The sequence below is a fragment of the Neopelma chrysocephalum genome, unplaced genomic scaffold (assembly GCF_003984885.1).
Source record: "Neopelma chrysocephalum unplaced genomic scaffold, ASM398488v2 Primary Assembly neopelma1_63, whole genome shotgun sequence".
Taxonomy (NCBI): domain Eukaryota; kingdom Metazoa; phylum Chordata; class Aves; order Passeriformes; family Pipridae; genus Neopelma; species Neopelma chrysocephalum.
In genome coordinates, this window is record NW_020897720.1 from 14082253 (window position 1) to 14108817 (window position 26565).

General features: G+C 44.4%; 2 protein-coding genes across 2 annotated transcripts; both read left to right on the forward strand.

The window, feature by feature from the left end:
- The first annotated feature begins 454 nt into the window (after positions 1-454).
- VDAC1 (voltage dependent anion channel 1) lies at positions 455-15712 on the forward strand. Its single transcript, XM_027682366.1, has 9 exons — positions 455-492; positions 6688-6757; positions 7317-7366; positions 7631-7783; positions 7878-7930; positions 10038-10265; positions 13211-13361; positions 13841-13898; positions 14729-15712. Exons 2-9 carry the CDS (start codon positions 6691-6693, stop codon positions 14818-14820), a joined length of 852 nt encoding a protein of 283 aa, XP_027538167.1. The 5' UTR covers positions 455-492; positions 6688-6690; the 3' UTR covers positions 14821-15712.
- A 1456-nt stretch (positions 15713-17168) lies between these two features.
- CUNH5orf15 (chromosome unknown C5orf15 homolog) lies at positions 17169-24745 on the forward strand. Its single transcript, XM_027682365.1, has 3 exons — positions 17169-17343; positions 20172-20749; positions 23173-24745. The coding sequence occupies exons 1-3, from the start codon at positions 17184-17186 to the stop codon at positions 23302-23304; spliced, it is 870 nt and encodes a 289-aa protein (XP_027538166.1). The 5' UTR covers positions 17169-17183; the 3' UTR covers positions 23305-24745.
- The last annotated feature ends 1820 nt before the right edge of the window (positions 24746-26565 follow it).

The following is a 26565-nucleotide window of genomic DNA, read 5'->3' on the forward strand; positions in this document are numbered from 1 at the left end:
TGAGGCCACCCCTGGAGTGCTGTGTCCAGTTGTGGCCCCTCAGCTCAGGAAGGACATTGAGCTCCTGGAGCAGGTCCAGAGGAGAGCAACAAGGCTGGGGAAGGGACTGGAGCACAAGTGCTGTGAGGAGAGGCTGAGGGAGCTGGGGCTGTTCAGCCTGGAGAAGAGGAGGCTCAGGGGAGACCTCCTCACTCTCTACAACTCCCTGACAGGAAGGGGGAGCCGGGGGGAGGTTGGTCTCTTTTCCCAGCAAGATAAGAGGGTTCAGGGTCTTCAGCTGTGCCAGGGGAGGTTTAGGTTGGATATTAGAAAGAATGCGGCGGCCCCGCCCGGCTCTGCCGCTCCGCCCCGCCGGGTCCCGCCCGCCGTCACGCAGCAGCCGCGGCCGCCGCAGAGCCCGGGGAGGCGCCGGGCAGGGGCAGCGGGGCCGGAGGAGGAGGAGGAGGAGGCCGAGGCGGAGCGGCGAGCGCGGCGGGGCCGCGGCGGGGGCAGGTAGGGCTGCCCCGGGGCTATGAGGGGATGGGGGGGGGGGGGTGTCCCGGCCGCTCCCTGAAGGGTGCGGGCGGAGAGAAGGCCCCGTGTTCCCCGGCTCGTGTGTGGGGAAGCCGGCGCGGGTCGGAGCTGCGGGTGGGTGAGGGATGTTCCTTACGTAAGGCCGGGCCTGGAGGAGCGGGGATGTTCCCGGAGCCCGCGGGGGAAGCGGCGGGGACGAAGCGGGCGCGGGTTGCGGGTCCCGCGGGTTGCGGGGATGGTTCTTCCCCTTCCCGGCGAGCAAAGGTCGCATCTGCCCGGCCCTAACACCGCCTGACATCCCTCCCACCTCCTCCTGCTGTCCGAGAGCACCCGGACTGATTTTTTTTTTTTTCATCCATTTTATTCCCGGAGCGCAGCTCTTCAGCTGGGAGGGCATAACGCCAGTTTAAGGATGCCCAGGGCTCTCGGTTGTTCTGCCTCCATTCTGCCTCGTCACAGCCCCTGGCTGGGAACAACTCTTGCTGGAAGGGGGGGAAAAGGCTCGTTCAGGGCTTCGGGTATCTGCAAAAAAAAAAAAAAAAGTAGCAAAATTTTTCTGAAAATGAAGCGGGGCTGACTCATCTCGGTGACCAAGAAGGCAGGGTTGTGTCTCTGGGGAATATTTATAGCGATTCCAGCAGAAACAGATCCCAGCTTGTTTGTCAGATGGTTTAGTGAGGATCAGAGGTGTGTTGCAGTTTGTTTTGTTGGATGCGGCGGATGGTTGAATAATCACCTGTCTCGTGGCACTTCACCTGTGAAATTTTGTTGAAATTCCTTCCAAAATGGGCTTTTGCGCTATTAAAATGATATTCTGGAATAATCCGTCCCCCGGCACTCTCCATCAAAGGTTTGTGTTGATCCACAGCCTGCACCTCTTCTTCCTGCCCACATTTTGGGGTGAGTTTGGGGGTGTGAAGGTGTGGGGGACATCACTGTTGGCTGCTGTAGGAGCAGGAGGATGTCCCCAGCCCTGGCAGTGTCGGGATGCAGGCAGGACACACAGCTCAGGCCCTCCTGAGCTTGGCATCTGCTGCAGGTAGGGGAAAAAACCCAACCACCGGTGTGGCGGGTGCTCCTCTTCTGTGTGAGCTGTCACACTGTGCTGGAAGACAAAAAATTCCATTTTAATTAGTCACCCCCATTGATCTGGCACTGGGTGTTCCTGCAGCAGGGCTGTGAGTGAGGGACATGTCCCTTCCTGAACGCACGGGGTGGGACAGGGCTGGGACAGCAGCACTGCTCCTCTCCTCCTCTGCAGGCATTTCACAGGAACAGTTAACATGAATTAATTTAACACGTAGGGTATGTGGTCCTGGGTTCTTCCCTTGCAGTTCAGTAACTACAGTAGCTACAACAGGCTGCAACATCCCCCAGCTTCATTTAATTGATACTCATATGTGACAGTTTAATAAGGGGTTGCCATATAACATTGCAATTCTTAATTTACAGCCAGACAATTAAGAGCAGGCTGTCTCTTTCTGTAATTCCATAATTAGTATAGCCTAAATAATAATATTTACATTTGCTTTTAAGGATTTTATCTCCTTTATGCTCCTGTGTTTATTGGGCTACAGACATGGAGCATAAACCAAGCTTTAAATCTGCTCCTTCATGCATGAAGTTCCAAAGCAAAGCTGCAGCAGGAAGGCTGGGATCCTGTGAGTGTCACAGGGAGGCTGCAGGGCTTTATAATGCCGGCACAAAACAAATTGTGGGCTCCCAAGCCTTGAATTTTGAGTCATAATGGTGCACGGATTATATGACGTTGGCACAGTAGCAAGTTGGGGCAAAAAGTGTTGTTCAATATTGAGTCTCATCACGCAGAGTATTTACAAACCATGTGCTTCTCAAAAGCCTCGTGAATGTGCCCAACTTGATGTTTGACCTCAGCATGACTGTGCATGCATTTACGGGTGAGTGTGTGCTTAAATCTCTGCCCTGTGAGGCTGCTGAACCTGATCTGGAGCAGACTGTGGGCATGACTTGAAGGGATTTTGGGATCTGGATCATAAAACCCAAACTGCGGAGCCAGTGCTGAGCTCTCCCGGCGGACTGGGATGGTGGGATGTCGGATGGTGGGACAGGGACACCGGTGCCATGTGGAGCTGGTGACTCCAGCCTGCTGTGGGATGTGGGGAGAGCTGGGCCCTGTTCTGTCTGAGAGCAAAAAGCACTGTCCTTCAAGGTCTGTTGATGCAACAGGTTGGGAAATGACACTGCACAGGCTGCAGGGCCAGGAAGGCGCTTAAAAGTTGCTTCATTCCAAGGACAAATTTTTCCTTTAATGAAGGACATAAATGACTAATATTCTTTATTTTTAATCTTGAGGTAAGAGACCCTCATGAGCATTTTTCCCCATGCAGACAGACTGTACCTGATCTCTAACCCAATGCTCTCGGTCCCTCCCAGCTGTCCCCAGCAGCTGTTACGTGTCTTTTCTGCAGTTCACATCTTTCCAGGGATAATGCTCATGGAGACAGGGAGATGGAATGTTCAGAACTACTGTTATCATTGAGAAATGGAACATGAGTTCAAACTTACTGGGAAAAAATGTGGCTGCAGTAGGGTTAAATGTCTTTCCATGGAGACAGGGAGATGGAATGTTCAGAACTACTGTTACCATCGAGAAATGGAACATGAGTTCAAACTTACTGGGAAAAAATGTGGCTGCAGTAGGGTTAAATGCAACCTTTTTATTTTCTTAGCCTCGAATCTGACAGACTTCCATTGCCCTTGTGGGAATTTTATTCTTATCCTGAATTTTTAGATTGCTCCTTCCCCCATGTAAATATCATAAAGCTGATAAGTCTGTGCAGGGAAACTTTAACTTGGGCATGTGCAAGAGTTACCGAGCAGAGATGAGTTTTCCTTTGGTTGCAGCCAGTCCTTACGTTTGCCAAGGGCACCCTGGGGGTTTGCTGCTTGTTGGACTGAATTTGATTTAATTGCCCAGAACTGCATCACAGAGTGAAAACTTTGCCATCTGTGACACTGGAAAATATTCAAATTTGGCCTGCTGTAATGAAATCTTCCCTGGGCCTGGCTCTTGGGTCCTGCAGCTCCAAGGGGAGCTCCTGGTTTTCTCCCTGTGGCTGTTATAAATCTGGAGGTGTGCTTACAGCTGACTCCTCACTTCAGGTTTTCTTCAGTCATCACTTGTGCTGTGGTGTTTCTTACTCAAGAAAATCAAAATATTTTCCTACTTAGAGCATGTTATAGATCGTGCACTTGGTCTGCTCTGCGGGGGAGTCGAGGCACCTCGTCACGCTGAGCTATTTGCACAGTTGGACAAGGATAAAAGCAATGAATTCATTTCAGTCCAAACCTAATCTGAGTTAATGTGCAGGGATCGCACTGGTGAAAAGCAAGGGCACTCGGCCACGGCCATTCCTTGATCCTTTAAGAGTCTGAATCCCTGCTAAGCATGCTTGTCTTACAACCTGCACTCGCACAGGATGTAATCAGTTTTGTTTTCCATCTGTTAAACAAGAGGCTTCTGATTAGCCAGTGCAAAGGGGAGTCATTATTTTTGTTTTGTTCTTGCTGACAACAGCAAGGTGAAGCACCAGGTACAGAGCTTGGAGTGTGCCCCACGCTCAGCAGCTTTAAACACCTTGCTCTGTGCATGTTACAGGGTTTGCCTTACAAGCGGCGGGGATTTGGCTTTCGGCATTGTCCCCTAATTATAGTAATTGTCTAAGTGGAGCTCTCCATGTCTCCCACTGTTCTGGGCCCAGACTGCAGCAGTGGAGCAGCCTGGCACAGCTCATCCCCCCAGCCAGCCTGGCCACGTCCAGGGGGGACACACAGGCATCAGGGAACAACGCTTGGCTTCCCTGAGAAGATCCAGCCACAGAGCCTTCATTTAGCAGGAAAATATTTTGATTTTATGAAGCGACTCCAAGGGACTGTCGATGAAATTGGATCTGGGAGGTTCCAAGGTGCAGCTGGCAGAGCAGTCCATTATCTTTCGAAGCAATCCTTATTTGACTTTTCAAGTGGAGGGATTTGTAACATTTTTAATTTTTCATGATGCTAAATGGCACTACCATCAGGGGGTTCTCACGGGGCTGGGCTGCTCTGGCAGGGCAGGAGCATTTCCTGCAGACATACAGCCCTTAGTGACTCCTGCCAGCCTTCTCCTGAGTACTGCCTGACTTTGGGCTGGGATCTCCAAGCAGGGCATTGTATCTGCTTCTAGAGACTTGTGTGAGGAGCAGAGGAATTGCTCAACAAAATCTGGTACTACTTACTTTGGGTTTTTTGGTGCCTGTGGGGTTTATTTCCCTCCCCCTCCCTCCCCCCTCTTTTTGAAGGCTAGTTTTGTGTATAGACATTAGATCCCCAATTTCATGTTTTCCACAAAAAACCCAAAAGTTTAGGTCCAATATAAGTAGCTAAAACTGCTTTGGAATAATATTTTTTTTACCTTACATTTAAAAAAAATTATTTTAACTCTTTAGCTGCTTATGTGTTTGGGGCTGCATGTTACTTCTGAACTATAACTGGAAGGAGATGCCATGCACCCATGTAGTCTGTGCAACTGAAGCTACATCATAGTATTTGCCCTTGTATCCAATTTTATTTATTTTCCAATATTTATTTTATTTTATTTATTATTTATTTATTTTATTTAGCCACCAGATCTGTTTTGTTCCCTCCAGGATAGGGATTCCTCCTTTATGCAATAGCAATATCCTGCTTTAACAGGCAACAGCTTGTTGCCTGGAGTGCTTGAGGCACTGAGTGGCTGCTCCAGGTCCCTCTCTGATCTTCCTGGGGTGATGTGTTCCCAAGAACTGCATCCCAGTCTGCAGCCAGGGAGACTGTTAAAGCACCTCTGTGTTCTAGTGGCTTTGTTTGGGGTTTAAAGGACTAGTTTCCTGCTAACACTGAATAATCTGGAGTAAGAACCGACAGGCAGTTTTTTAAGTATTTGCACGCATATGTAGTAAACTGCTTATTATTTCTGCATAGCCAAAAGTTTGGGAAAATGGAATTTTAGTGCAACATCTGGTGTGGAGAGGATTACCTTCCTAAGTATGATTTATCTCCTTTGCTTTTTAAAATTAGGAAATCCTGTCTGTGAAGACAGAAGGTGTACACCATTTTGGATTGCTTGACTTTTGTTTCCCTCGAAGAAATGACTGTGCTTGATTGAGGGAGTAGAAATTACTGTGCTTGGGTGAAAAAGGAGATTTGGTCGGTTGGTTTCTCTGAGGATCCTGTTTGCTCCTCTGTGTATGGTGCAACAGTTTTCCCATCAGCTGGGAAAATGGGATGCCTTCATCTCACCTGCAGGAGAGCAGTGAACTAGGAATGTCAGGGCCTGCTGGAGATGGGAAAGTGGATCCCCCTGGCACTGTGGGCATCCCTAAGAAACCAGACAGAGTGGAGAATGCTGCCCCTGCCATGTTCCCACCCCTGGGCTGGGCCTTGGCAGGGAGCTGCACTCTGCAGTTGGCTGCTGAAATGGGGTTGTGGTTGCCCTCCCAGCCCGACTTCACAGTGTGGCCTCCCTGCAGGCTCAGTTTTTCTCATTTTTTCTCAGATGATGCACAGAAAAACACTTAAAGGTCAGTGTCTAAGGAGACAAACCATTAACAGCGACAGCAAAGTCAAAGAAAACTGAAGGAGAAGAATGACCATTTATTGATTTTGCTGCCATAAATGTTACCCATTTGCTGTTCTGCATTAGGGGGTGAGAATGCTCCTGATGGGAGATGCTCCTGATGGTTACATTCTCTGAGTGAATGAGCTGGGGCCCTACTGCTTTCCATCAGAATGCACAGATCCATTACGAGAAACTGGAGAAACATTTCCAAGAAAACGGTTTAAAAAAACCCAGTTGTTGTTCACTCATGAAGTTACACTGATAAGAGAACAACAGTTAACTCTTTGGGAAGGCATAGACAGTTCCTTTTCTTGCAATATATATTTGTTCTGCAGCCTGTTTCCCACCCTCAGTGGCAAATCATTGCTGCTGCTGGCAAACTGAAGTCCCACTGTTTGCTGGAGCTGCTTTCCTCAGGCTGTGTTCAAGTGCTAAATGGGGAACACAAAATAAAAGTGGCTGAAACGGGCTGAACTTTCTCGTTACTTAAATGGATTGAGTAAGTTTCTGTGCACTGTAATTTCCTTTTTTTTGATTTCTTCATTTTTCCTTTCCAGAAAATGGCCGTTCCACCTGTTTATGCCGACCTGGGCAAAGCTGCCAGAGATGTTTTCACCAAGGGATATGGTAAATAAAGCCAAAATGAGTTTGGTCTCTTGCTGTCTACCTGAGTCCAGGAACTGTTAGGCTTTTATTACTTTTCCCTGAGAAGTATTCCAATAATTTCCATTAGAATCCATGGAGTTTTCCATCACAGCTTCACATTGCCTTTGCTGTGTGGAAAGGGAGGGTAACTTACTTTTGACAAAATTCTTCCTGTCCCCCATAGGACTGTTGTCTGTTTTGAGAGAAAATTGTGTGTTGTATTTTGGCTGTTCCCTTGTATTGATGAGTGGGATCATTGCTGTCAGAAGTTTCATTATGAACAGAATGCTGCTCACTATGAATAAATTCATTATTACCTAATTTGGTCCCACTTACATTGCTGAGGTCAGTAGGATTATGAGTCAAGTGCTGTCTGAAGTGAGTACAAGCTGCTTCATAAAAACACATGGTTTGATAACTGTACCCTTGGTTTAACTCTTCAGTAGTCCACAGGTGATTTAGAAGGGATTTTAAAGATATAAATCAGAAACGCTTTTCAAATCAACATATATATGATTCATATTTTTTACTCACCTTCTAGGTTTTGGGTTAATAAAGCTTGACTTGAAAACGAGATCTGAAAATGGACTGGTGAGTTTGGAAACACACTGAAATCCTAAACACTGCAACAGTGTTGTGCTTACTGTATATTTCTTTTTAAAATAAATATGCATCCCTTACCTTCTCCCTTTACCATTTGTCACATATAACTTTGCAAGTTACTTTGTATTTGTCTGAACTAATATTTAACAAATTATAATGACTAATATGTTCTAGATGTATAAGTATTTACCTGAGAGTATTAGTGGCAAATACATATTTTATATATGTGATCTTTTTTTTTTTTCCTTCTAGGAATTTACAAGCTCAGGTTCAGCAAACTCAGAAACAAGCAAAGTTAGTGGTAGTTTGGAAACAAAATACAAATGGGTGGAATATGGATTGATGTTCACAGAGAAGTGGAACACCGACAACACACTAGGCACTGAGATCACTCTGGAAGATCAGGTAAGCTTTGGCTCCAAAAATGCAGTTTGCAAATTCATTTATGCCAATAATCTCTTAATTAGAAATCCAACCAGTGAATTTCTTTTCTGTTCAGCTTGCACGGGGCCTGAAGCTGACCTTTGACTCCACCTTCTCTCCTAACACTGGGTAAGCAGCGAGTCAGCTGAAGTCACAAAAAGGCATTTTTAATTTCTCTGTCCTGAGATACTGAAACAGCTGTTAATGAGCCTGTGTCTAATGAAATGGTGCACATCTCTTAAACCTTAGCATTAACTACCCCCTTTTAGTCCTCAGCTATAGCAAGCAAGCTTTTACATCCAGTAACTTGAAAATCATAGTCAGAATTGGGGAGTGAGGAAAAGGTTGTGTCTGTGCTCCCGCTGTGTGTTTGTGGCCGTGTCAGAGGATGAGCTTCTGCCTGAATAAAAGCCCTGACCAAGTCAGCTGTGATGCAAAGCTTAACAAGCTCTGGGAGCCAGTTTGGCCACGGCTCTAATAGGGTGGCACAGGACTGGGCTCTCCTCCCGGGCTGAATTTATCCTGGGAATTCTTGCCGGGCCCCGCGTGCCGTGCCGGTGGGTGGCTGTCCCTGGCACGGCGATTGGATGCCATGTTTTATGTGGGCCACGGGGATTAAGCAGCAGCTGTAGGTCTACATGTTGGTTTATTTTTTTCCCCTGATTATCTTGGTGCAAGCAGTGCTGCCAGTGAGGCAAAATGCTCTGCACATCAGCCTCCCAGAGCTGCCCTCTGCACCTCAGGCCACAGGGGGTTACAGTCCCGGGGGGGTTCACCCTGTCCTTTAGATTTAGTGTCCTGCATTGTCACCTGCTTGCAGTCCACTCCTAATTCTAGATTAACGAGGTATTTTTGTTAACCAGAATAATCTTGTTTGTTTAGAGTTATTTAACTGTAGGATTCTTAAAGAAATAGAAAAAAAAAGCGTTCATGAGAATGATGTTACAGCTCTATAACTTTCTTGGGCACTTCACAGACACTGTAGTGTCTGAGTTAGGATTGCCTTAAGAGGACTAAAATTTGAGTAAATGGAGTGAGATTGAGTCCTGGTGTGACCTGGTTTAGGTTTATAGGGATGCATCATATCTGAACATGAGACCTCTTCTCCTCTTCCCACATTACTGACTGTGATTAGTCTTTCAACAGGGAAAGTAATTTTTAGGAGTGCTCTGTGTTCTTGCCTCTGTCCCTGCTGACATTGGTGGGAGAGGTGCCACTGACTTTTACAGAAGTTGCAGATGAGGGCTTTTTGCACTCCTGCACTCTAGTTCTGATTCTGCAAAACACAAGAAATTCCTGAGCCTGAAATAATAATAAAACAGGGAGCAGTCTCTGTGTGGGTCTGATACAGCACTGATACAGTGTCTGGAGATTGCTTTTGCTAGCTGGCGTGAAAGGTTGATTGCAAATTTCAAATTAGTCTGATTTTTCCAGAAAGATTTCAGTAAAAATTTGGTCAAAGGCAGAAGACACTTGTAAAAAGAGAAGCAAAAAATCTAAAATAAGAGTAGCTGAATATATTAGATGTAACTCTCTTGCCTTGTGAGGGTCTGGCAGCCTTGATATAAATCACCCTGAAGACACATGAGAAAACACTGTTCTGGCCAATAGTATGAAAAGAAACAGGTGACTCAGGAAAGTTTATTTCTGTATTAACCTGGCAGCTTTCTGGTGGCTTTAACCATTATACTTCATAAAGCACCCTAAGGAGAAATTGGGGTGTCAGAGCCATTGAAGCAGCAGGAAACTGCAGCCAAAGTAGTGATTCCTTGATGTCTATCACAGTAAATAAAATTACCAATTCACCAGGATTGCCTAAAAATTGTTTGTTTGGGACAGGCCAGCTACTCTGAACTTTTGGTGGCAAACCTGTAAACTGCTACAGTTTCCATTCCATCCCTTCATCTGCCAAACTTCCAAACCCATCAGATCTGTTGGAGGTGAGGATTTGTTTTTGTCACCTCCCACCTGTGTGCTGCTGCTTTTCAGAACAAAGCCCAGAAGTGCTTTCTGGGGCACCACGCTGCATTTTATTGCTCAACTGCAAATAATTCCCTGTAACTGAATTAGGGTTTTGCAAAGGTGGGAGGTAGGAAGGCGACGTCCAGTGTGGCTCTCCAGGGTTTACACGTTGTCCTCAGAAACTATTGCACTGAGTTAAAGGAAGTGATTTGATGGGATTGCTGCCTACAAGCGTGCCTTTTCAAAAATAAGAGATTCTTTCTCTCCTCTTTAGGAAAAAGAGTGCTAAAATCAAGTCAGGGTACAAAAGGGAGCACATCAACCTCGGCTGCGACATGGATTTCGATATCGCGGGTCCCTCGATACGCGGAGCCCTCGTGCTGGGCTACGAGGGGTGGCTGGCAGGCTACCAAATGACTTTTGAGACAGCCAAGTCGAGGGTAACCCAGAGCAACTTTGCTGTTGGCTACAAGACTGATGAGTTCCAGCTCCATACTAATGTGTAAGTACTGGCAGACAGGCATTACAAAGGAATTTGGAGGGGTTCTGTCGCTTGCCAGGACAGTGACAGGGATGGAGGGTCAGCAGTGGGGAACCAGGGGATGGTGGATTTGAAACTGGGTCTTCATTAAGGATGTCAAGCTGCATTTTTTTTTAGCTGCATTAACTTTTCTTTTGAGTTACGTGGGTGAGGGAGTGCATGATGGAAGGAATTGGAACTCACTGAGCACCCAAGAGTCCAGTGTGTCTGTCTAACAGATAAGGATTATTAGAATCTGTTAGCAGAATAATAAAACAAGTAGTTATAAAGATACTGTTTGTGAAAGCTGAAATAAAAGCAATGCTTTCCTTTTGCACCTGTCAGCATCAAACAATATATGATGGCTTGATCTGTAGCTGAAAGAGTTAATCACAGGATGAACAAGAGCAGGCAAAAGGGAGTTACTGGAAGAGACATGGACTGGGTTTGTTTTAGTACTGGCAGCAATATGGTGTAGAAGTTTTTTTGGTATTATTTGGTAATAATCTATTTACTCAGGCATTTGTGCTTTCTGAATGTATCAACAGTGGAAAACCAGAACCAAATTCCATGAAAACCTTAATTTCTCTGTCTCCTGTTCCTCTTAAAAAAAGCAATTTATGACTTTGGGGAAGACAGGTTTTTAAGATTAGGCAATCCCTAATCCATTCTCCCAGCCCCCCCCCTTTCCGTGCCCTTGGGTAATTGGATATTTTGCATGTAGCAGAGCTATTCCAGGCTCTTTCCATCTGGGGGCTGAACAACTGTTCTGCCTTCCTGGAGCTGCTGCTTCAAAGGCCTTCTGTTCTGTCTCCTGCTGGTTTGCAGAGATGTGGTTTAGGAAGCTCCCGCTGCCTTTCGGAACAATGGAACCCCCACAGCCCAGACAGGGTGTTTGAAGGGTTGCCAAAGCACAAAAATGTGGGCAGAGAACTTTCATCAAAACAATCCGTGGGGTCCCCTTCACTCAGGAGTTAGGAGTTATTCCTTCAAGCACAATGACTCTCTGTTATGCTGTAGCAGTTCAAAACATTGTATTATTGGCTTTTGCTATGAAATGCTGTGATTATTATTACTATTAATTAGAGCAACAGGAGAAAATCACTTTATAACACCAGCAGGGGCTCGGATCTGACTGTTTCTTGAATTCCTGAGGGTCTGTTTCTCAGGTTGCTGTTACTGTACCAAACCACAAATGTGTCATATGAGTAGAAATCCCATTTATTGTTAATAATAGGTTAGTTAGGTGTTTGATGTGTTCCAACTTCGAAATGTGTCGGAGCTTTTATATAATGGCAGAAGGAGTTGTGTGTGGGACTCCCCTCACTGCCCTGCTCAGTTGTTATATCTGCACAGGTCAGTGTTTCACAGGGATGCTGTGGCAGAGCTGATAATTTAACGAGGTGGGGCTTGAACCATTGTTTTTTGTTCCTGGCATTACACAGACCAGCTGGGGACTTTAGCAAGTAACTTTCCTTAAGGGTGCCTTAATATATTAATTTTCATAGGGGGCTAATGTTTTTTTTAATCTACATCTGAAACGTGCTGTTATTAATATCAGTGTTAAAAGGAGGTTCGACTTTATTATTATTAATAATAATAACTTAAAGGAGGTAGGGCTGGATAATTTCTAGTTTTAAAATGACTTTCCTCATCTTTTAAGCATAGCTCAGACCGCCCCCCCCCTAATGTTGCAGGTCAAGACAGAGCTGTGTGGGAACCTTGCACAAAATCTGCCTGTGTAACCAGCTCTCCTCAGTCCTTTTTAATCCTTCCTTTTCTTGAGAGCCAAGCACATGCAGTTAATGTGAGCTTCAGTCTTATCTGAAGTAAGTATTGTAGTGTTTTTCTGGAAGAATTGCTCTAACAACTTAAAAGGCTGCTGCTATTGCTTGAACTTTTAAATAGGTGTATCACTACTCTTTGGGCAAGTGGTATGAGCTAAAGAACATCAGGCCAAAGGGGGAAAAGGGAAAAGATTCTAAATCTACCCTGTTTTTAATCCCTAAAGGTCTGGTATACTGTAATAGTTGGAACCAGATTATTTCACAGTTAGAAATAATCATAATTGCTTTATTTGCAGAGGTCTTCCTGGGGTTTAAAGCCCATTCTCTGCAATGTTTGTGTCCTCTCTTAAGAAAACGAGTGAAAATGGAAATTCAGATGCTCACTGGTTTACAAGGAGTGCGAGGCCTTTAGGAGTCTTTTGCTCTTGTTTTTATCCTCTGCATTCTCTGACGTTTTGCCTTTTATTTACCACAGTTCATTCCCTGTATGACAGTGGTGGCAGTAGCAATTGGAAGTTATGCTGCTCATCATTCAGCTCTGGGCCAGTGCTCTCTGCAAAGCAAAATTAGTTCCATTTCCATTTCTAGTCCAGAGACTGTAGCACAGATGTACCATCAGGAATGTTGCAAATGGAATTCATTTGCAAAAGCCAATAGAGTCGGACAATTAAGTGGCATCTTCACTTCTGATACAGTTCCTCTGTGTCTGGTAAAAGTGCTGACAGGGCAGTTTGGGGATGACTCAGGCTCTGTGACTCCCTCTCAGGACACGAGGGAGACATTCATAGGGAAAGTAATTATTTCAGACACATGCAGGGAAAAATAAATCTCTTTACTACAAAGACTCCCATTGCAGGGAAGGGAAAATTGGAAGCTGTCATCACTGGTCTGATTTTTTGATAGTTTATGCTGGTTTTTTTTCAGTTTCAGAAGTTGCTGAAATATAGTAACCTTCACTGAATTTAAGCATCTAAAAATAACTTCATAACCAATCTGGCCTAATGTCTCTATTTTAGCTGTTATGGGTCATACTCAATGAGGTGTGAGTGGGTGTTGTGCAAATAGAGATCTCACTGGAGAAATAAAAGCCGATTGTTTTGCGTTGCTGTTCAAAACCACACCGGTGCCTTTCCCTTGCAGGAACGACGGGACGGAATTTGGCGGCTCCATTTACCAGAAGGTGAATGATAAACTGGAAACAGCCGTGAATCTGGCCTGGACAGCCGGGAACAGCAACACTCGCTTCGGAATAGCGGCCAAGTATCAGATCGACCCAGATGCCTCTTTTTCTGTGAGTCCTGTGCATGCACATTTAGAAGCATTTGGAAGTCAGTGAAGCAGCCTTTCCATCAGCAGAGCACGCTCTGGGTGCAGTGCTGTGCCGTGGAGCTGGCACGTGGAGCTGTTTGCCTTGGCTTTGGCAGCCTGAGAGCACAGCTATTGGATTTTCCTTAAAGGCACACAGAGTGTTTGATCGTGTTATTGGGTGCTATTTTGAGAATGTTTTTGTGTCAGTCCGGAAAAAATTAAAAGCTGTGTCAATAAAAACCAGTGTTTTCTACAGTGACTGTAGATACTTTGAGACTGGGGGCTTAAGTTATGGCAAAATTATCTCTAGATTTTTAAGGATTTAAAACTTGAAATCCTTTACCTGCTTAAAAGCTGTTGCTTAATTTTCAAGTGTGAAGGACTTTGAAGAAAGCTACTAAATTATTTACTGAATTTATTACTTATTACTAAATAATGCTGTATTTTTTTTTTCCCTTGAAGGCTAAAGTGAACAACTCCAGTCTCATCGGGTTAGGATACACTCAGACTTTAAAGCCAGGTAGGTCTAGGCAGAAAAAAAATCAGAATCAATAAAGTGATATTTTAGTCTTGAAATACCAGAAGTTTTTTTGGTGACAAAATGTGATGGGTTTTGTGAGATTGCTGTTTTGCTTGGCAAGCCAGGGATGAACCTTTCTAGGGACTGCTCTGTTAATTTTGGATGCCTGTTGGAAGCAGAATTATTAGAGACTGTGGTCCACTGCCCAGTCAGATACTCTTTTTTTGTTGATACAAAATATATCTATAATTAGTTGTGTCACAGATAAGTAAACACATTTTTAATACTTTCAGAGGCTTCTCATTACTGAGTTTATTTTGCTTGAAAATGTGACTTTCTCAAGGTCCCCTGGCCCAGGAAGAGGACAATCTTACTGCTGTGAAATTGGGTTTAATGTAGTCTAATAAATCTGCTGCCAGAATACTGAGCAGATTGACATGAGATATTACAGCAGACTGGGCTTGGGCTTTTTCATACCTAGATTTTAAAGTGGTTTAGAAAGGTGGATATGTATCAAGGTCCCAATTTTTCATAATACCAGACTCTCAAATTAGATTAATCAGTAGACCTGCAGCAGCGAATTGACTCAGAGCTTTAATTACCCGGAGTGATAAAAAGCAGAATCCATCATCATGGTTTATTATAAATTTCATAACTCAGAAAGATTTCTTATCTGCAAGTTGCTGTAAAATGCCCAGTCCTTACAAGGCCAGCTGCCAAATTCCGTTAACCTGGCTACCCAATAAATTAAAGCAGCAGCACAGACACTGAACCTAAAGCTCAGTCCAAGTTTTAAGTTGACTTTTCTCTCACTTTTCTCTGTTTTGCAGGTATCAAACTGACATTGTCAGCTTTGTTGGATGGCAAGAACGTCAACGCAGGTGGTCACAAACTTGGTCTAGGACTGGAATTTGAAGCATAAGGAGTGATTCCACAATTGCTAATCTGAAAATACAGCATAGCTACCTTCAGAATATAGTGTACCTTTCAATGTTTTGTCTGGGGTGCGAGTATTGCTACGTATCAGTCCTGCTAGTCCTGGTTAAAGACAGCTAAGCTTTAAAAATGATGTTGTTAAAGAAGTGGAGACAAAAGCGTAAAAAAAAAAATCCTAATTCCAGGCTTTTTTTCTTTATGTAATTGCTCATCACATGTGTCAGCTGCCACGTGATAGGAAGGAGGAAGGCGTTGATTACCTCTGCTAACATCCTGATGGCACAAGGAATGTGTTAATGTGGTGTAAAACCTGAGGATTTCCATGCAGACCACTCCGTTGTACTGTTAATTCCGCGAGCAAAACGTTCCGACACTTGAGGTTTCAACTGACGGGGGAATGTGCAAACTTGTCTGAAAAAGGGATTTTAAGATTTTATTTTTTTTTTTTTTTAGCTCTGTATTCCACGAATGGTTTGTCTTATTTGGTTACCTCCCCCCCACCCCTCCAGCTGTCTCCAGAATGCTTTAGGTTGTCCGCCTTGTCCAAGTCTCGTCACGGAGGAGGTTTGATGTGACTCAGCCAACGCTGCCTGTCCTGTGTTGTGGTTCCTTCCCCTTGCACTGACCGGAAAGCTTTGTAAAAACAGACAGAATCAGGGAAGAGTCTTTGCGACTGCAATCATGCAGTTGCATCACTTAAATCTAAAATGGGAAGTTTTGTTTTATTACCACTTTTTTTTAGCAACTAAATGGGTACATTTTTAGAGAGTCTTCCATTTTGTGTGGAACTAGACCCCAAAATGCTGTACTTGACACTACTAAAAATGGATAAAAAACCCAAACTCGACTTGAATAAAATATTGAAATGTCACCTTTTACTTTTGTCTTTATATTAATTGTGAAAACAGTTTCATCTAAATTTGTGCTCCAGAAGCAGACTGACAACGTCTTGGTGCATATTTTGTACCACACAAACCAAAAATACTTACTAGATTTAAGTTCCAGACGTGGCACTGTTCTTACTGCTCACTAAGCTCTGGCAACTGCACATATGCATGTGTTTAGCTCATGGATAAAACAAGATAACATCACTTGTCTTCCATTGCAGAATCCAGTAAGTTGAATTACCTTTCTATAAACAAGTAAGTGTGAGCAGTGAAGAGTTATGAGCTGGGATCAAATTCAGTGGCTTTTTGGCAATATTTTGTATTTTTTCGTGGGTAAGCCGTTGCTGTGGGTGGCTGCAGATGGCAAGAGCTGCAGTACAGGAGGATGTGCCTGGTGAGGCAATGGCGTTGCGACAGCGTGAGGCTGCAGAGCCACAAACTGGGCAACACTGGCTGTCTTCCCTCTTACCACGAGCCGTTCCCGAGTGTTTCCTATCTCACATGCTTTTCCCAGCACTCCTGGGAGAAGTGGTCCTCTTCCAGACTTCACCCATCAAAATGAACCACGTGCAAGCAGCTCAGAGTGACATGGCAAATGCTCAATATTTATTTACATTCCCGTGTGCTGTGCACGTCCCCTGTTCTCTTGGTGTCCCCGTGAGCCTTTGGGCTCCTTCCTCTTGATTGTCTCATGCTTGAGGCATCTGCTTTGGTATTTTTTTTCTCCTGTGACCAGCTTCGAGCCTTCTCTCAGGGCATGGAATACCCGACCTGAGGTGAGAACAGGAAAGCTTGATTTTTCTATAGATTTACCCAATGTTGCAAAAAGCGTTCCATGAGCGCCAGAGCACAAAGCCTGGACAGGAGGCCGGTGGGCACTTCCCTGTGTGTGGGTGTGGGTGTCCAACCCCTCACATCAACCTCCATCGGAAGGAAGGCAGAGGAAATTCCCTATTTTCTGTCATGGATTTGTCTCACTCACAGCTTGGAGGGCCCTGGCAGCTCCAACACCGCCCGCCTTGCTGGGCCATCTGGGCAACCACCGGCCAGGAGGGTGCAGGGAGGTGGGACGGGGCTGTGCTGCCGTGAGAGCACCAGAGGACACGGCCTTAAGCTGAGACAGGGAGGTTCAGATTAAATATTAGAAAATTTTCCCTGTTGGGGTGGTCAGACACTGAAGGGCGGCCCAGGGAGGCGGTGGGGTCACCATCCCCTGGAGGTGTTTGAGATGTGGCGCTGGGCGATGCGGGTCAGTGGTTTAGGGGTGCAAGTGGCGGTGCCGGGTGGACGGTTGGACTGGGCGACCGCAACAGTGTCTCCTACCCTCGGTGACCATTCCATAGCCCCCCACCATTCCATAGCCCCGCGGTTCTGTGATCCCACAATTCCACAACACCGCCATTCCCTCACTCCCGCCCCGCGCCCCCTCACGCCCCGCCCTCCCCGCCTCCCCCCCGTGCGCATGCGCGGCCACCTCCCCGTGGGCGGTGCCTCCGCCACGTCCGCGGAGCGGCCCAAGATGGCGGCGGGCGGCGGCGAGCGGCGGGAGCGGGCGGGCTGCGTCCTCGGCCTGGCGCTGCTGCTCGGCTGGGCCCTGGCGGCCCGCGGGCAGGAACCCCGCGGTGAGCGCCGGGTGTGGGGGGCGGCTGGAGGGATGGCTGTGGGGCTGCGGGGGTGCCCTGCCCGGCTCTCACCGCGTTCTCCGGTTGGGCCCGTGTGGCCTCGGCCTGCGCGGGTCGTGCCTTGGGGGCACTGGCCCCGGCCCCGGTCTCGGTCAGGGCAGCGAGCGCTGGGGGGTGCGCTGGGGACGGGCATTGCCCGGGCAGGGATCGGGAGGCCCAGCCGGGTGTGCTCCGCTCGTGGTGCTGCGAGAGCGGTTTGGGTGGTTGGAGCAGTTCGGGTGGTGACTTCACTCGTCAGACTTGGTACTTTGTTCTAAATACTCTAGTTCTGTGCCTGGGTTTAGCCTCCCTCTTCCCGCGAAATTAAGCTTATGTTACTTTACAAGTTGGCTCCAAGTTCAGTCTGTTTCCTTCCTTCCTCTTCAGACCAGCTGTAACCCAAGACTGGTAAGAAATGCACATTTCACGTGCGGCGGGTTTCTCTTTGTTTTAGGTGGAGTATTGGCTGGGCAGTGAGGAGAAAGGAATTACTGAAGGAAATGAAGGGAGCTGTTTGAGCCCTCAGTTCCCTCTGTGCCTGTCAGTGGGAATATCCAGCTATTTGTGCTGCCCCTCACCTGGTCTGACGGGTTGGCAGGAAGAATTTGGGACAGAAACCTATAGGAAAACGAGAATTTTCAACTTCAGAAATCATGAAATAACTTGCTTTCTAAAAGCAGTTCTCCGGGAAGGGCATTTTAACCATCACATGTTTTTTTATGTGGTGTTTACTAAGAGGGCTGTGTTGCTAATTCTGTCACCAGGGCTGAACACAAATATCTGTTTCTGAAGCTGAGGCATCCCTGGAGCCCAGGCACTGCTATAACACCACCTGACAGTGTTGTGTAACTGTAAACAGTGCAGCCACCGTTTATAATGCCAAATAGTTTTGGGTAGATATCATAAATCAGCTGTGGTTGAGTTGCTACACTTCCTGCTGCAATTAAAAAAAAATCCCCCGTGTTTTAGGAACAATAGGAAAGTATTCTTTCCCAGTCTGAAGCCACAGCATTAACTGGTGGGAGTCCCTTGCATTTAAGCATATATCCTTCTAAAACTTTAATGTAAAAATGAGTTCAAGAATAATTTGAAATGTAAGCAGAATAATTTTATAGGGAAAATATGCTTGTTTGTATTTCAAACAGTTTAGCTGTTATTATTTAGCTCTCTAACACTTTTTGCCTGTCTGAGGAGAGCAGTAAGGTTGACCTGCCTCCCTCCCAACATGCCAACTGGCTATAAATAAAAATTAATATAACTCTGGCAGCTGCATTTCCTCATATTTATCTCCATGTATGCAGTTAGCTGACTTGACTCCTGAGGGGAAATCAGAATTCCCTAAACTTGTCCTGTGCAAGATCTGAACAAGGTAATGTTAATATAATTCAGAGCAGTAGTTTTCTCAACAACAAGTGTGTTAACTGTAAAACAGTTGCCCTTGAACCTCAGCAGAGGCACTGTGACGTCCAGTTCACGTGAGATGAGTGGAGTCTGCTGTGTTTGAGTTGGTTAAAGAGTAATTCCCACTGCAGAGGTGTGCCCTGTAAACAGGAGCTCTGTTGTAACTGATCCTCAGTAAATACACATTTCATGAATAACATGATTCAGTGTCCCCTCTGTAATATTTTACTTGGGAGTAACCTGGCACAGGCAGTTGGTTGAATGCTTCATTTTTAGAGTCCCTAACTTCCCAGGTGGGCCTTGGGAGTGCTTAATGAAAGTATTGTTACTTTTTTAAAATGAAGAAAGAGTTTTCTAGGGGCAGGTGTGGTTCCCCTGTTCCAGTGATGATGTGTGCTGAAAGTCTAAAATGTGGTCTGCGTTTTTCCAGGTGCCTCTGGAAGTGACGTGCTGTAAACATGAATAATTTGCTACTTTTAAGGTTTTAAAAAACACTGGCTCTTTATAAACTCCCTCTGCATCTGTTTTTACCTTCCTTTGGATAGAGAAGAGGCAGGATGGGCTCTGCATGTGGTTTTAATGCTCACCTTGTTTCTTAGGGGGTTCTGCAAAGCCCTCCCAGCGTTGGAGAGATGCTGAATTTGCCTGAGGGTGACTGTTACTCTTGCTGACTTATTTCATTAGAATAATTTGCTGCCAACAAAAGCCTTTCCTCCAGGAGTGTGGGCAGTCAGATTGTCCTTTCTTTGGCTTTGTTTTTAACCTGTGGTTCAGTGGTTCTGTTTCAGTTAACAAAAGGTTGGAAATCTTTTTCAGTAGCTGTAAATTCAATAAAAATTAGTGCCTGGGAAGAGGTGCTGTGACCTTGTGTCCTGACCGAAGGGGACTTCACAGCATGTTCTCATTTTTGTTGGTAAAATATGCGCTGGTGAGAGATTAAAAACTTTTAACTGCAGGAAAAGCTTTGCTGAGAAAATCTTCCTCTGTAGAGCTCAGCTTCTTCTGTGGGAGAAGGAATTTGATGGTGGAGAAAATACTAATCATGTGTGAGTCTACAAGACATCATAAATCCACAGAGGGAGGGATGACATGTCTTTGAAGTTCTTATGCCTGGAAAACATGCATGCTGAATTTTTTAGGGACACTTTGGCATACTAATCTAGAAAGCATGTGCTTCCAAGATTTGATTCCTGTCCTGCTCAAGACTTAGGAAGTTGCCAAAGTACAGGAAATGTATTTCTGCATATGACTGTTAAAAAGTTTGCCATGTGACATATGATTTCTTGTCTGTAAAGGAAATCTGTGGCAATGGTGTCCCATTACAGCTGAGGTACCACAGAAGTTACTGCCTGGTGCTTAATATTGACTGTTTCTCATCCTTTTCTCAGATCCTGTGAACGCGGAGATGGCTCTGAAAAATATTTCTTCTAGAAGTGAGAATGAAACACTGAGCAGATCCCAAAATTTGACAGACAGCTTGCAGAGCCTAACCTCAACAAAAAAGGCAATCCCAACAACAGCCAAAATCAGTTCAGTGACTGCAGGAAAGGCACCTACAGCAAAAGGTGACTCGTCCTCATCTGTTCTCCCTGCTAGTCCGGTATCTCCAATTGATGCTTCTGAAGACACTAAAATTGAGGACGAGGATCTTCTAACAGATTTGAAAGATACACTAAATAGTTCCCCACCCCTCATAAAAGAAACTCTGGAGTCAGATGGAGATGATTATGGTCCTTACGAGATGACACCGATTTCCAGGTACAACCCAGAGCTAGAGATGCCGGATGACGACGACTCTGACACCATCAGCAACTACAACGAGGAGATCAAGACCCTGGATGAGAAGATAAAAGGTGTTTCTGTCTCAGGGTTGGAAGAAGAAGAGGACAGCCATTTCTTTTTCCATCTGGTTGTAGTTGCCTTCTTAGTAGCTGTTGTTTATGTCACCTATCACAATAAGAGAAAGGTAGGTGTGCTCTGAAAGGTTGAGAGAAACAGCTGGAGCATTTAAAATGAAGTTGGTACACCTTTTTAATAAGAGGAACTTTTCTTTTTGGAGAACAAAATATTTGTCCACTTAAGTCTTGTGATGATACTAATATGCATATTGTTATTATCATTTTATCTGCACAATGAAAATGAACTCAAACATTTTCAATTAGAAAATGAGTTAATTGATAACACCAGTAATCAGTCAGTTCAGTAATGGACACTGGCAGTGCACAACATGAGTTCTATAAAGGAGACCTGAGCCAAGTCAAGTGAAGGTGAACAATTAACTGATTTTGTTTCTGCACAGGATTATAAACAGCAAATTAAGGAAGGTTTAATCCTTAATGGTGTGGGAACGTTCATGTTATGACTGTGATAATCCTTCTAATAATTGTTCACTTTAAGGTGGTCTTTATATCATAAATATTATGAGGGCTTAACTACAAACTTCTAGGAAATGCTCAACACTGCTTCCAATTTTACATAGAGAAGCTCAGAGATGCTGTTTTCAGGTAACTGTTTCTTCAGTGCAAACTAATTCTCTGTATCTCAAAAGTAGCCTGGTTGGTGTTATTTCAAAATACATTGCTAGCATAAAAAATTAACTCCAGCCCAACCAGACCCAGTGCTGGTACATGCACAAATTTGCAATTAAACCACAGGTTAGTTTTTAGATATGAGGAAAATTAAGTGTTTATCCTTGTGGAGAACACTGATTTGGGTGAGGATGTGGGGGACTCTGAACAGAGCTAAAACCCCAAAACCTTCTGCTTTCCTGTGCAATGGCATATCTGGATTGTGCATTGCCAAGGCTTTTTAGGGGAAAATGTTGAAGACTGTGTTGCATTTGAAAATGTAACTTTGAGAGAAGTGCAAATAAGTGATTAAAAATGCCTTGTCTTTGCTATGTAAGTGAAATAATGCTTATAGTATAATTTGGGTAATTATTAGGTTTTAACATGTAGAGATAGTTTTGGGACCAAAAAATTCACTAGTACATGAAGTATGTAGATAGTGGCATGTATTTGTGTGAAACAACAGTCAAGTTGGTTCTTCTTTCTCTGTGCCCACTTCCAGTCTCCTGTTTCCCCTTTTGCCAGTGTAGTTGCTCTGTGTAAAGTGAATTCTTGGATGAGTTGGTAAGAAACAAGGCTAAATAGGGGTGAAGATAATAGACATTTAAACATCTGATTACTTTACTGTCTGTCTTCTTTAACTGCTCAGCTGTGATGCAGAAACAGTTTATCACATCACACCATTGCTGCTTCTGTTGCCTCTGTTGCACCAGCAATATAATTAGTTTTAACAAGGGTGAAATGCCAGGATAGATAAGATGGATAAAGTAACAAATGTCACCACCTGGGGATAGTTTAATAGTCTGTAGATGCAGTGCTTCTAGAGCTACACATGTAGCTTTACTAAAAGATTTCTGGGGGGAATGCAAACTGCAGCCGAGGGTGGCGAGGACAGTGTGCAAGTGTCTGACTGCCAGTGCTGGGGTTTATACCAACAGCAGTGCCATTGCCAGCACCAGGGGGAGAACTGGGATGTCAGTAGGTCTATCAAACCCAGAATCACAGAATCAACGAGGTTGGAAAAGACCTCTGAGATCATCGAGTCCAACCTTTGACCCAACACCACCTGGCCTCCTGGACCATGGCACTGATGCCACATCCAGTCTCTTCTTAAACACCTCCAGGGATGGTGACTCCACCATCTCCCTGGGCAGCCCATTCCAATGCCCAGTCACTCTCTCTGTGAAGAGTTTCTTCCCAATGTCCAACCAAAACCTCCTCTGGCACAGCTTGGCACTGTGCCCTCTTGTCCTGCTGCTGGTTCCTGAGAGAAGAGCCCAACTCCCACCTGGCTCCAGTCTCCTTTCAGGGAGTTGTAGAGAGTAAGAAGGTCTCCCTTGAGCCTCCTTTTCTCCAGGCTAAGCCCCCCCAGCTCCCTCAGCTGCTCCTGCTAGGATTTGTGCTCCAGACCCTTCCCCAGCCTCGTTACTCTTCTCTGGACCTGCTCCAGCCCCTCCATGTCCTTCCTGAGCTGAGGGGCCAGAGCTGGACACAGCACTCCAGGGGTGGCCTCACCAGCGCTGAGTCCAGGACAAGAATCACTTCCCTGCTCCTGCTGCCACACTGTTCCTGAGCCAGGCCAGGATCCATTGGCCTTCTTTCCCACCTGGGCACACTCTGGCTCCCGTTCAGCTGCTGTCAGTCAGTCCCCCCAGCTCCCTTCCTGCCTGGCTGCTCTCCAGCCCCTCTGTCCCAGCCTGTAGTGCTGCAGGGGCTTGTTGTGGCCAAAGTGCAGGACCCGGCCCTGGGCCTTGTTAAACCTGATGCCACTGATTCCCTCACTGTTCTGAGAGCAGATCTAACAGTGTGATTTGTGTTTCAGATCTTCCTGCTGGTGCAGAGCCGGCGCTGGAGGGACGGGCTGTGCTCCAGGACGGTGGAATATCATCGCCTGGATCAGAACGTGAACGAAGCGATGCCTTCCCTCAAAATAACCAACGACTACGTGTTCTGAGAGCACTGTGCTCTGAGTTTGCTGAACTTATCACTCTTTGCCTGCCCAGTCATGTAATGATATTCAGGTATCCCAAATAAGCTGCTTGTACAGAAATGAGATGTACTCTCTGTGACCTGGATGTTTTGGAGATTAAATCTCATGGATGAGTTCAAGGGCATGACACATCTGTTTGCTACTTTGGTCGGGTTTTATATCAACTATAAAGATGCAGAGTTTAATAAATTAGTGCTCTTTCCATTCATTAAGCATCATCCCTTCTGTCTGGAGCAGTCTTAATAGTCGTATTACAAAAAAATAAGCATAAAATATTTTAGGTCTAATAAATTAATGACTTTGGCATCACTAAATCAAATTAATGATCTCTTTGCTCTTCACTTATATGGCTCATAAATCCCACTGTATCGCAAACTTAAACTATAATTACTTTTTTCTATGCTTAAATCCTGATGCTGCAAATCTTTTATCTTTTTTTTTTTCTGTTTCTGTTTTCTTGTTGCATAATTTGATCCTATTTTAGGCAAAGTAGCTAGAATGGCAATTTAATAATTTCTGTATGTGTTCATGCAGTAAATAATTTAAAAATAATTATGTATAACCTGTTTTATTCAGAAGTTTTATACCATATATTTCCTTAAAATGCTCAAGGTGTTTGTGAAGGTATGAAGCTTCCTGACTGTCCAATTTTTTTCTCTAATGGTATTTATGACTGTTTCATTGTCTTTGTAATTAATGAGTGGAAAATAAGCCTTGTTGAATAATCTTACTAAAATATAGATAGTTGACAGGCTTTCTATACATCAAAGCCTTCTGTTGAATTTTAAGACAGTTGGGAAATGGTTATGTGCTCATATTATAATTGGGAGAGGCCTGAAACTGTAAGAATAATTTATTTGGTTGTTCTGACCCAGGTAACAGACAGGTGAGAGTAAAGGTGTGGGGGCTGCCAGTGCACTCTTATTTTTGACAAACATTTATGCATTAGTGTAAATCAAGTTACTGGTACAGTAGTTTTTTTGATTTTTTTTTTACTTTGTCTTTTGTACTTCCATTATTTATGTTTTTATGGGTTGTAAAATATAAAATTTTAGTTTTCTGTACATTCTGTTTGTGATTTAGTTTTCAACCTGAGAAATATGTAAATAACAGTGAATCAGAACCCCATAATTAATGACTTGGTATTCAAGTAGTTATGTAACATTTGGGAAAAAAATCACCTTCACAGCTGATGGCATGAGGAGTCTGAAGGCATGATACTATCTTAGGAATGAAGTGCTAAAAGTTCTAAATCCTACTGTTAAATGCATTCTTTTCATAACTACAGGAAGTAAAGCACAAACAAAATATCCCAAAACTCTTTTCTCGCAGTAATTTTTATCATATTTGGACTTGTATCACTTAATATTTTGAATAAGGTTTTTAAAATAAATGACAATAATGAGCTTGTGTTTTTTATCTTAAATATTTCACTCCTTTTATACAGTATGTGTGATATGCTTGGAATTGGAAACCAGTTCAAAACCATCTTTTCTGTTCCCATATTGGGTGTGTGCAGGTTTGTTTTATGCTTCTGAGAAATGGTGTGTAGCAAGGTTTAAATGAAATCTTTGAAGCTACAGGAGTTAAAAAGTTTTTTAACATGCAATTTTTTAACCTAAGTTGTATAATTAATAATTCTTGTGGAAGATACTTGGAATTCTTACCTGAACATACCTGCTTTGAAGTAATGCTGCTGTGGTCAAGATCCAGAGGGAAAGGTTACTTTGCAAAGCTCCTTTAGGATGTTTAAATACTGGAATTTGAGGAGTTGGCTGATGTTTTTTGCACCCAAGAAGTTCAGGAGCTTTCTCCTTGAATAACATTCATAAAGTGTAGCGATTTTGACAGCAGAAAATAATATATTCACACTTGGCAGAAGCTTGTGCTCCTTTCACCTGGTACCACAGGCCTTGCTCAGAACCTGGAAGGAGGTGCTGAAGGACCTGGCTGTGCAGAAGTGCAGGGATGAGCAGTTTAAATTAAATTGTCATTTTCTCTTCAACCCATCCAGTGAATTAGGCCATCGAGACAGATGTTTGGTCACACCAAAGTTTGTGGAGGCATCACAGCAAGTGAATTTAGATGATGTTTGTGGAATATCACCATTCCCAAAACCCGTGCCCTGCTGCTGTGCCCCAGCGTTCAGCTGACGGTGCCAGTGGGACAGAGAGCCTGCAAGGCAGTGGTTACTTGTGTCCTAAAAGAGACATTTCCTCCCAGTCCCTGCTGTGTGGCAATAGAGAAGTGTCCCTTCAAGATGATCTCAGAATTAAAGCTGTACATCAGTGAGCTCTGAGCTCCACCCTGGCTCAGGGCTGGGCCGAGCTGCTTCTCCAGTGACTTGTGTGTCACTGCCACGGAACAGGGACCTCACCCAGGGCAGGTGAAAGGTTTGACATGCACACAATAACTTGGACACTTTTTTTTCCCCAAGGATATTTTTCCATTCTCAATAGCCCTTGGACTGTTGCCTGAGCAGGGGGAGTGTTGCTGAATTGGCCTGGGCAGTCAGGAGCTGTTCCCTAATAGCGCCAATAAAGAGGGAAAGGTTTTTCCTGATCTGGCTTTACAAGGGCTCCAGCAGCTCCAGGAGAGCCCAGCATATGTCATCCACTGTGCAATAAAAGAGCCATTTGCTGATGAGGTAATCAGGGTTGAACTACTGGGTTTTAATTTCTTTAATTGAATTTGCTTGGGGAAAATTAAGAGCAGGCAATCAAAAATTCATAAAGTGCTGAGATCAAACAGAGGAAAAAGCAAGCAGATTTATGTCAGATCTTACCAACAAGAAATGTCTTGATGAATTTCTTTGGTGAAGAAAGGAAACTTTCTCACATTAAGGTGAATTATGACTTCCATCAATACTCTGATAAAAGGAATAAAATATTCCTGAAGAGCTTTCTGATTAAACTTCTCAAGATGAAAGTTGAAACTCTATTTATGTAGGTTCTCGTTAGTGGTTGGGTTTTATGAAATGAGGAAAGAAATAATGAATAGGATAGTTTAAACAAATGATACATTTCATTTTTACTATCCAGGAAATCAGGTATTTTAAAATATTTATGGTTTAATTTTCATTTAGCACCAGTGCATATTATTCAGCCCTAAGTCAACTGTCCTTGGCTGCTGCTCAGTTGTGTACAGGGTGAATCGAGAAGGGTTTATCTGAGCAGGGAGCTTTGAGTTACGGGAAATTAATTTGCAAGGTGGAGATGAAAAATG

What these genes read in the sequence shown, in the direction of transcription:
- CUNH5orf15 (XM_027682365.1), top strand. Translation starts at nt 17,184, where the DNA reads ATGCGCGGCCACCTCCCCGTGGGCGGTGCCTCCGCCACGTCCGCGGAG. An exon ending in CCGCGGGCAGGAACCCCGCG is followed by an intron (nt 17,344 to 20,171) that starts GTGAGCGCCGGG and finishes TCCTTTTCTCAG; the next exon opens with ATCCTGTGAACGCGGAGATG. An exon ending in CCTATCACAATAAGAGAAAG is followed by an intron (nt 20,750 to 23,172) that starts GTAGGTGTGCTC and finishes TTTGTGTTTCAG; the next exon opens with ATCTTCCTGCTGGTGCAGAG.
- VDAC1 (XM_027682366.1), top strand. Translation starts at nt 6,691, where the DNA reads ATGGCCGTTCCACCTGTTTATGCCGACCTGGGCAAAGCTGCCAGAGAT. An exon ending in AGATCACTCTGGAAGATCAG is followed by an intron (nt 7,784 to 7,877) that starts GTAAGCTTTGGC and finishes TTTTCTGTTCAG; the next exon opens with CTTGCACGGGGCCTGAAGCT. An exon ending in ACCTTCTCTCCTAACACTGG is followed by an intron (nt 7,931 to 10,037) that starts GTAAGCAGCGAG and finishes TCTCCTCTTTAG; the next exon opens with GAAAAAGAGTGCTAAAATCA.